This window comes from Echinops telfairi, unplaced genomic scaffold, assembly GCF_000313985.2.
Source record: "Echinops telfairi isolate 266 unplaced genomic scaffold, ASM31398v2 ScPeMD7_23;HRSCAF=83, whole genome shotgun sequence".
NCBI lineage: Eukaryota > Metazoa > Chordata > Mammalia > Afrosoricida > Tenrecidae > Echinops > Echinops telfairi.
Genome location: NW_022103920.1, coordinates 43602134 through 43613471, shown reverse-complemented (window position 1 = coordinate 43613471; position 11338 = coordinate 43602134). Strand labels below are relative to the sequence as shown.

Sequence of the window (11338 nt, the reverse complement as noted above, 5' to 3'; positions counted from 1 at the left end):
GGGGAACAGATGACAAGGTCTACATATGGCCTCCTCCCTGGGGAACGGACAGCGGAGAAGTGGGTGAGGGAGATGTTGGATGGGGTAAGATATGATAAAATAATAATAATTTATAAATTATCAAGGGTTCAAGGGGAGGGGCAAGTGGGGAGGGAGGGGGAAAAATGAGCTGACACCAAGGGCTCAAGTGGAAAGCGGGTGTTGTGAGAATGATGAAGTCGACATGTGTACTAATGTGCTGGACACAAATGACGCATGTACAGATTGTGATGAGTTGTATGAGCCCCTAATAAAATGATTATTTAATTTTTTAAAAATTGAAAGAAAAAAAAGAATATGGAAAAAATAACAAAGTCACCTTATGAAAAGAACTAGTCAACATTCCACCATTTCAGAATGTAGCACAAGAGCAAGAACTAATGGTACTAAAGGAAGAAGCTGCACTGAATTATTATGTAATTGTGTAATTATGTAATTATTACGTAATGTATTAGCCTAAAAGAAGGCGCCAGGATTGATGGGATACCAATCGCAATGTTTCAGCTTATGAAGCACAGGAAGCACTCACTCATCTTGGCCAGATAATTTGGAAGACAGCTACTTGGCCAACTGACTGAAGAGATCCATATTTGTACCCATTCCAAAGAAAGGTGACTCACAGAATACTCCAATTATAAAACAATATCATTCTTGTCACATGCAAGTAAAATTTTGCTGAAGATCATCCAACAATGGTTGTAACAGTACATTGACAGTGAACTGCCAGAGGTTCAGGCTGGATTCTGAAAAGGACATGGACCAAGGGATATTATTTTTTATGTCCAATTGATCTTGCTGAAAGCAGAAAACCCCAACTGTGTGGATCATAACAAACCATAAATAGCCTTAAGAAGAATACTTCATTGTACTCATTGGAACTTGAGGATCAAGAGGCAGTTGTACAAACAGAAGAACAAGATCAAGGATTGCAGCCTTCAGTATGGATTACAACTCAATTTAAAGACAAACAGAATCCTCACGACTGGACCAATAAGTAACATCATGATAAATGATGAAAAGATTGATAGTGTCAAGGAGTTTGTCTTGCTTTGATCCACAATCAGTGCTCACTGGAAGAGCAGTCAAGAGATCAGATGATACATTGCCTTAGGTAATCTGCTGCCTAAGATCTCTTTAGGGTATGGAAAAGCAAGGATGTTATTTTGTTTAGTATGGTGTGCCTGGCATAAGCCATGGCATTTTCAATTGCCACATAAGCAAGTGAAAGTTGGACACTGAATAAAAAAGAGGGAAAAAATGATTTATTTGAATTATGGTGCTGGCGAAGAATATTGCAAGTACTATGGACTGCTAGAAGAATAAACAGATATATCTTGGAAGAAGCATAGGCAGAATACTCATTAGAGGTAAGGATAACTGCTTCGTCTCATGTACTTTGGGACGTGTTGTCAGGAGAAACCAGTCCATGGAGAAAGACATGCTTGAAAAAGTAGAGGGGCAGCAAAAAAAGAGGAAGGTCCATGGCACAGTAACTGCAACAATGGGCTCAAACACAAGAACAATAGTGAGGTTGGTGCAGGACTGGGCAGTGTTTAGTTCTGTTGTACACACAGGGTCTTATGGGTCAGAGCTGACTTGATGACACCTAACAACAACTACAACATTTCTCCAAGCAAATTACAAAATCTTAAGGCAAACAATAAACAGAAAGCATAAAAGAGTAGACAAAATAGTGCTGGAACACCAGCAAAGTATGCACAGCATGAAAGCTCTCATCTACTCCTCTCATTTTACAGAGGAAAATACTAGGGTACAGAGAATTTAAATGACTTTTCTGTATCTTAGAAAGTTGAGATCTGACAGGCTTGAGGCAGATGGTGTTAAAAGCACCTAACACTTCACTTCCTCTTGAATTGGTAGCCCATTCACACTGAGGGAAATTGCTCAAGGGGTCCTTATGGACACAACTGTAAAAACTGGTATCTTTAAAAAAAACTTTTTTTTCATGCATGTAACTTTATTTGTAAAGTAATCGCTAAATTCTAAGCACTTGATAATTCATTTAGCAATTTTTTAAAAGTCATTTTATTGGGGGCTCATACAACTCATCACAATCCATACATACATCAATTGTACAAAACACATTTGTACATTTGTTACCCTCATTATTCTTATTTTAAAAATTATTTTATTGAGGGCTCATACAATTCTTATCACAGTCCATATATACATCCACTGAGTCAAGCACATATGTACACCTGTTGCCCTCATCAATCTCACAACATTTGCCCTCTACTTTAGCCCTCCATATCGTTTGCTCATTTCCCCCCTCCCCCCCCAAAACTGGTATCTTTTAAAAACCCTAAGATTTGAAAGACTTGTGCAAACAACAGAGAATATAAGGACTTGTGAGCTTCTAAACCTGAGGGAGAGTTGTGGAACTTCTATTGCTTACTGAACTTCAGACTTATAAGTATATAAATCAGGAGCTTATATACTGATTGGTCTCTGTGGTCTATTGTTCTCTAATACTCTATTTTCTTCATAAAGGAGGAAAACTGAACATAACAACTTGTAAACAACAATATTCTAGGTTGTACACAATAAAGCAAAAATTGTCTACCTGAAGTTGTCATGTACCAATCAAGCTGTTCCCAACTGACAGAGAGACCCTATGTACAGAACACACACTGCATAGTTTTGTGCCGTCCTCACAATTACTGCCATGTTTGAGCCCACTGTCACAGCTGCTGTGTCAATCCATCTGGTTAGGTCTTCCTTTTATTCATTGACTCTCTATTTTAGCAAGCATGATGTCCTTTCCCAGGGACTAGGCTCTCCTAAGAACATGCCCAACGTTCATGAGACGAAGTCTTGCCCTCCTTGCTTCCAAGGATAGCCTGGCTATACTTGTTCTAAGACAGATGTGCTCGTTTTTCTGGTAGTATATGGGGCTTTCAATAGCACAATTCTTCTTCAATCTTTCATTTTCACTGTCAAGCCATAGATATTAACCTTAAAACATTGAGCTGAGAGAAATAAATCAGGATGCCCTAGGGCATATTTTTGTTCTATTGCCTATTTGTGACTTAATAAAAGCAGTAAAACTTTATTAGGCTAAGTGACTTCAACTGTAAAATAAGAAGTTTGTACTGAGTATTGAAAGTCTGTTGTAAGCCCATTTGATGTACTGTATATTATTTTGTAAGCATAATGGAAATTGTCTAATTTATTTTGCTAATTGTAAAAATAAGAGCTTATGATAAAAGTTATTAAAATTACAGAAAAGTTGGGGGAAAAGAATAGCAATAGAAATTATACTATTAAGTGTTTTAATGATGATAATTTCAGATCATATTCACTTACAAGGGAACTTCAAAAAGTTTGTGAAAAAATGGAACTAAAATATAATAGAACTTTTTCATAAACTTCATAAACTTTTCATAAGAGGATTTTGAAACCCTCATATATGACTTTTCATATATATCCTCTTTTTTGCCTGTGTACCAATCTTGTATGTGTTCTGCAACCTGCTTTATTCACTTGTTCAAATGAATGCTTAAAAGTATAGCTCCATATTAAGACATGCAGATATGCATCATCAATCCTAATTTCATCTAATACTCAGGTTTCCATTATATGTATAAATCATAATTTATTTTAATCATGCCCTATTGTGGAATATTAGATTTTTTTCTAATGTTAAAATGAAAGTTTTGTATTTAGAAATAATGTGGTTTCCTTCCTCAACTCCCAATGAAATGGTTGGCTCAGGCAGGAATCATCAATTGATGCCAAAGACAATACATAAAAGACAGTTATGAGATTATATATTTACAAAGTATTGCTCTAAGATTACTAGCTAAATGCAAGTAGGAAAACTGAACATATGGAGAGACCTAGCAGTCATCAAGCAGTCCTGTGGCACAAGGTTAAGTGTTAAACTGCAAACTGAAAGGTTAGTTATTTGAGCTTACGTCTTCTGTGGGAGAAAAACCTGAAGACCTCCTCTGGTAAGGATTACAGCTGAAGAAACGCTGCTGTGGCTTACAGAGTCACTGTGAGTCAGAACAGAACAATGGCCATCACCTTAAGCAAATGCCCAAATTTAGCTTCATTGGTAATGCGACGAACTGAATATTATGCCTTCTGATGGAATGTAATACGAACCACAAATATTCTTCACAGAACTGAATGTGTTTACAATACAAGGACTGGCGTACTTTGGGCTGACTTTTAAAAAATAATTAGTGTCCTTCTTTTCTTTTAAACATGAAGTTCTAGATTAAAATACATAAATGTGTGCTTGGAGACAATTGGAGAGTTGAAAATAATTGGAAAACTGGATATAAGCTGGTTATATGATTAGTTTCTTAACATGTGCGAAAGCATTTTAATATTGGAATAATGCCATTTTTAGGATGAAGACTGAAATGTGCAAAGATAGTGTCATGATATCTATAACTTTCAAATGATTAAGCTCATGTATATAAAATATTAAAAACTGCTGAATCTAAGTGGAGAATCTATATGGGATTATTGTACTATTCTGTCAACATCTATATGCTTAAATCTTTGGATTAAAAAGTTAGGAAAAGAGAAATAATAAAAATTTTAAAGTTTACTTTTTCCCTGGTTATCACAATCTAAATATAAAAAAATTAACTATGGTATTATATAATTACATTTAGACCCTGGCAGATATGGGATTAATCCAAATCCCTTATATGTGGTTATGAAACTGAGCAAACTATGAAAAATCCAGTTTTAATCTAAAATATTGAAATAATACCACAGCACATGACAAGCACTCAATAAATGTCCTTTTTGTCCTTCTACCAAACTCTAATATTTTAGTTTCTGTTGATGTGTCTGAACATGTGTGTATGTGTGTGTGTGTGTGTGTGTGTGTGTATATATTTCATAAGCATTTGTTTCTAATAATTGTAGGGGCCCTGGTGGCACAGTGGTTACAAGTTGGGTTGCAATCCACATGGCCAGCAGTTTAAAACCACCAGCAACTCCACAGAAGACGGGGCTTCCTACGCCCATAGTCTTGACAACCACAGGAGGTCACTATGAATCAGCATTGACTTGATGGCTGTGAATTTGGTTTGGGTTCTAATAGCTGTTGTAGGGGTTTTAGTTTTTTATTTAAATTAAATATTTTTCTGATATTGAAGAGTTAACCTAAAAATATGCTAATTAAATCTATTCTAGATGGGCACACAAAAATTGTTAAATATTTTTGAGAGAATATTTAATCCTAAATTACAGATAACTGTTTTTGAAATTTTAAAAGCATATTTTTCTACCACAAAAAATGATTATGAGTTATTTGTAGGTGAAATGATACATGTCTGGAATATGCTTTAAAATACTTGAGCATTAAAAAAATCAGAGGAGAGTGACATACGAACTGTAAAGGACTGATAATTGTTGAAGCAGAGTAACCGGTATCCTACTATTGTGGTTTCTTTAGTATAATTTGAAAAATTTCATAAGTTAAATATTTTTCAGTCTATAAGAAAAAAAGGTACAACAAAGTTCAACATCATTTGGCATGTAGTTTATTTAAAATATCTACCTCGAAAGTGAAAATGGTATGAAGTTTTAAAAAAATTAGTTAAGAATGCATTTTTGTTACATTATTGTCCTAATATATCTCACACAATGGTTTTACATAAGCCACAGTTCATCATAATTCTGTTACTTCAACAGACATTATCATTATTTTTCAATATCCTAATTTGAGTCAAATTCTTTTGAAAACGGTAAAAAATTAATGACTCACTATAATCAACTCGAAACCTCTGAAACATAAAAAGCTTTTCAAATAGTATGCAACACAGTAATATGCACTAGAAATTCCCAGAAAGCAGAATACCTTGGGGAATGCATACACATTGTATCTAGACAGGAATTCAGTGAAACTGAAAGTCTCTGGTGTATCTGAAGGAAGGAAGAGTTTGGAACTAACACTCCTTGTGAATAACTACAGTAAGTGGAAACAAAAGAAACCCATCACCATCAATTCCAACTCATGATGACCCCACATGTTACCCGGTAGAACTAAGTTCAAGGTTTTCTACATTGAAATCTTCATGAAAGCAGATTGTCAGGCCTTTCTTCCACATGTTGCTGGGTAGGTTTAAAGCACTGAACTTTCCAGTCCGAACTATTTGAATAATCCCAACCAACATATGCCAGGTTTAAAGGTATCCTCCCTCTATAACAAATAAGGTCCAGTCTAAATACTTGACCAATGTCACACAAATAGAACATATCAAAAAACAGCTAAAAATGTAAGATCCTTTCTTGAAAATTACCTCTAAACAGAAGAAAAAGAAACAAACAGAGCTCCACCTATAACTAAGTGGTACACTAACTTTAACTTGAAACACAATGTGTGGAAAGAAAGTTGATTGTGGAATGGTACATGACAGCATAGTGGAAAAGAGCTAGTGAACACAAAGAGAAATAATGGCAAACATCCCTATTTACTCTGCTGTATGATTTGATATTGAAGGCTTAGAAATTTGAGACACTGGGAAAGGCAGAGGACAGACTACCACCAACAAGCCAGGGTAACAAGGAAGGGTCGCCGAACAACAACACTAATCATTGTGGCTCCAGGCTTACGGGGAGTTCCACACAGAAGGTGGAATACTGCAATGAAAACAGTAGTGAAAATGTATAAACGGAATAGTGAAACTTACAGCTTTCTTCCCACACCCAGCACTAGCACCCTGCCATATACACTGCTTACCACTGTGAGCTTCCTTTCCCCGTTACTCCACCTAGAGACAGATAGAAAAATACTTTCTATGAAGAAACAGAAAAGCCTTCCTACCCACCACCCAGAAAGAATAAAGATTATAACATGGAAGGCCATCCATAATAGAGCCTTGCTTATGCATGCCCAGTGGGCTTTCAATTAGCCTTCCTTACGTTTCTCTTTAAAAATGAACCAACTAGTAAGGATCACCGATATCTGGAGAAAGTCTTCAACAGCAAAGAATAAGACAAATCAGACAAACAGGGGAAAAAATGTTTTTAAAAGGAGCTGAAAATACAAGAAGAGATTTCAAAGCCATAAAATTAACATCCTTGCTTGACCAGCTAACAGAAGACGCGGCATAAAGAAAAAGAACAAGATGGAGAGCAGGGACAAAGAACCAGAGCTCATGAAATCTATTTACCTTTTAGAGAGAGATGGCTGATATTTTTTGTTTCAGTTAAAGAATTAAAGTATTCTAGATAACAGAACAAAAGACAATGTTGTGGAGATCAGATTTCTCGACATCTTCCAACTTTTGAGGGAAAATGACTTCCAATATAGAAGCCTCTGAACAGCCACACAAGTTGAGAGTAAAAATAAAATGTACGAAATAGAGATTCCACACATTCTCTCACAGAAGTTATTAGAGGAAACAAAAATGAGGGAATAAAGCAAAAGGTCCAGAAAAAGGGGATTCAGCAGAATCAAGGAAATTCCCAGAATATCGGTTAAGGAAAGTCCCAAGATGATAGCTCTGCAGCAGGCCCACAGAGGAAACAATCCAGACTGACGCAGGAAGGGGGACAGCTCCAGGAGGCAAGTCGACAGGAACAAATGGAACTGATAAGTTGATCTGACAGATTTGACCATGTGGAAAATTGTACTGAAAAACATTTTATGGCTGCTGGAGGGTATGGAAAGACTTGGCCAGAAATTCAGAGAACACTAAGCAAATGAAAAAATGAGCCATTAAAAAAAAAAGACAAGGAAACAAAATCAGAGTAAATAAAACTACTGCTGCCTCAGGAGTGACACATATTTATTACCTCATGATGATGTATGAATTCTGGATACAAAGTGAACGTCAATTTGTGAGAGAACAATATTAGAATGAATGGGGAGAGTGAAGCTTGAACAATCCTCTAATTCATACACTTAAAATCACCACTTTTTTACAGACCTCAAATTATTCAATTCTTAAGCAAATGTACAGAGATTGGTTTACCAGTAATTGGGGGGTTGGGGTGCATTACTGCTTAAAGAGTACTGAGTTTCTGTTATGAGTGAAGGTAAAAATTTGGAAAAAGACAGTGGTGAAAATTGTACAATATGGTGAATGTAATTAATGTCACTGAATTGCACATGTAAAAATATTGCAATGTTTTGTTATATTCCATTGTATAGTTTAACCATACTAAAAGTATTAAATTCTAGAAGCCTCTGTTTTCATTAAATTCTGTAATGACACTGGAAAGGCAAAACTTCAGTGACAATAATTTTTGTCTTAGGACATTCTCACAGATATTCCATAAAAAAAAAAAAAAGAGTGTTGTAATGTTAATTTTGTTGTTTGCAAAAAAAAATTTGTTGTTTGCCATAATATAATTATATCTGATACATTTGGTACTTATCTACTTTTAATTTCCACATTTACCAATTCAATAGTTTCCCTGTCCCACAGAGAAAAAAATGTGGACCATACCTCTACAAGTAACTTGGTTTACAAAGCTGAACTGTTTTGCACATCTTCTTTGAAAAAGAACTACAATTTGACTTTCACTCCATGACTCAGGTTTCTTATGCAAGTCAGCCACACAAATGTTATCGAGATGACCTCAGAGGTTTCAGGTGTGTAAGGCTACTATGCCTTTATAATTCACGACTCTTAACTTTCCAATCTACTGACAATAATTCTTCCTCAATCGGGATTAACCTAGGTCTTAATTTGCTATGAGGCTAAAAAACAAACATATAAACAAATAAAAACTATAGAACTAAATATGCTTACAGGCCCCTTCCTATACATTTTCTCACTTAATCCACATATGCTAAAATGAAAATAAAGAAGTGTGATTATGAACTTCAACAACAAATAACCTACTATAATTTTTTTTTTAAATGCACTGCCATTTCATCAATTCCAGCTCTTGGCAACCCTATATAGGTTTTTTGAGGCTTTAAATCTTTACCAGAATAGAGATCCTCAAATTCCTCCTGTGGATGGTTTTGAACAGCCAACCTTCAACAGAGCTCCTTTACTAAAAATAAAAAGTGACCCACATAAATGCAGAGACAAAGTATCTTAAATTAAAATACATTGCATGTATTTAGAATTGACAACCAATCTCCTTTACTATAAATAAGTAGAGGGCCTTTAATAACCGAAGGGGCTAGGAGGTTTTTTTGGTGTTATTTTTTCTTTTTGAGGGAAGGATGATCTTTTATCATGCTTGAGTGTCTTCATAGGTAATTTCCAGTTCTAACTTAGATTGTTAAATTAGTAAGTGGTGGTTAATTGAGAGGTTATTTGGCTATCCTATGTATAGCCAACTTCGAACACCAAGGGATGAGGAGAGCGAGCATAACCTGGCTGTGATAGTTAGAATTATGTGTATTTGAATGGGCCATAATTGTCAGGGGTTTGGCAGTTACATTATGATGTAGTCACCCTCCATTTTGTTGTTGTATAATGCTGATTTTGACACAACTATCTAACCCTGATGATAAATGAGGAGTGGGTTTATTTGGTCACCCATCCGCCATTATTTCAACCAAAGGACAGCAGAAGTGAAAGCTGAACTACAAACTAGGGCTTTCATATCCACAGTCAATATGTGCACATAATACTATTACAACTATTTGCTAAAACATCTTAATCGGTTACAACAGATCCTCAATTCTGAATATTAGAATGAGTATTTCCCAAATTTAGGGATTTTTCACCATAGTTTATCATCAAGACAATGAAAAGTCATCCTTTTCTTTGATATTTAATTTTTCCTCAGTAAAACATTATTCCTGTGAGAACAATGACAACCTGATAATTGTGTTAATATCCAGTCACTACTAAAACAAACAAACAAAGCCCATAGGACACCAAAAAGTATCTTCCCCATGTAAATCGAGAAACAGTATTTCAAATGAAAAATACATTGCTTGTATTCAGAATTGACAATCTATGAAGCTGCCCTTAAAAGGTGTCAATTAGATACAATATACAAGACTATAAAATGTTTCTAAACAGCCACTTCATTTAAAGGGCCATTTGTACACATTTTAAATAAAAAAATTTTTTTACTGTCTGTTTACTTGTTCTCAGCCATTTCGATGCTCTGGATGGTCTGAAGAACAATTGTATGTTCTCCAAGAACTTACCCAAGTGCGAGCAAGATGTTCACACACAAGGGCCTTGACAAGGCACAAGACTGAGAGTGGACAGACGTGTACGTACACATCACGTGTAAATGTTACATGTAACCACAGAGGCTATCCTCAAAACCACTTTCCTTGAAGCAACTCTCCCGAGCCGCGCGACCTGAGCTGGCCCGGAGTATTAGACGGCAAAGCTTTGCAGCAGACACAACACGGCGGCGGCACATTCGAGTGCATTTAAAAACCAGCAAAACAAAAACGCACCCCTTTTAAGCTTTGAGCACTTTTTCATGACCAACGCTTTTTAGACAGCAGTGCTTACAACTGCTTATTTCCTCTCCACCCCCCCCAAATGAAAAACCCTTTGGCCAAGCGATGCCGCCACGTCTATTTACAGTAAAATCGCGACGTGGTCTCCCCGCCACGCCACTCACTCACGGTCAAGTGTGGCCAGACCACCTACCGATCTTAAAGAAACAGCGCTCGGAAGATTACAGACCACTAACCCACACGGAAAAAGAAAACGGTCTGCAAAGGAAGCAGGAGGATTTGCCTTTTTCCAACGTGAAAACCTCCTCCAGCCACTGCATCCGGCCGCAAAAGCATGTCAACCAACGCTCCTGCTGGTCGCCTGCTGCGGAAAACCCTTGGAATGGGGCCGAGAATCCTTTCGAACGGGCGGGTTTCGAACAAGACCCCCCCAGACACTTCAAGGGGCGGCGGGCCGGGCGGAGAGGGGGCACCTTAGGAAAGGGCGCGCTTCGGGCCCGGCCCGCCGCCTCGGCTCCCTAAGACGGACGCCCAGCCCAGGCCTCCGGGCGCGGCCAGTGACGCCGGGGCTCTCCACACCCCCTTTTTGACAGGCTTTTCTGGGGTCGGAGGCCGACTCACACGCGCGAGTTCTCGCGACCGCGTCGGCGTGGCCTACGCGTCCAGCACCTTCTCCCGGTCCGAGCCCTTCCCGGGCGCCCGCCTCAGCCCCGCACGCCGCGGGGGCCCGCCAGCCCCACTTGCACAGATCCCGCGGCGCCCGGGCTGGGGGACAGAGGCCACAGAGGAAGCACGAGTTCCAGCCGTTCCCCTCTCGGCCGCCGAAATTACAGGCTCCATTTCCTGTCCCCACGGGGACAGCAAAACCGCCGGCTGAGAGCGGGACCTCTCCCGCCCGGAGCCCGCGGCCCCCGC

The 11338-nt window shown here is 38.0% G+C and overlaps 1 protein-coding gene across 1 annotated transcript in view; it reads right to left on the bottom strand.

Annotated features, from left to right (window-relative positions):
* Positions 1–11338, bottom strand: part of RSBN1L (round spermatid basic protein 1 like) — a 69036-nt gene that overhangs the window by 56978 nt on the left and 720 nt on the right. The window contains exon 2 of the mRNA XM_004702790.3: positions 10897–11266. Within this exon, the coding sequence (XP_004702847.1) occupies positions 10897–11266 (370 nt within the window). The remainder of the gene's footprint in view (positions 1–10896; positions 11267–11338) is intronic.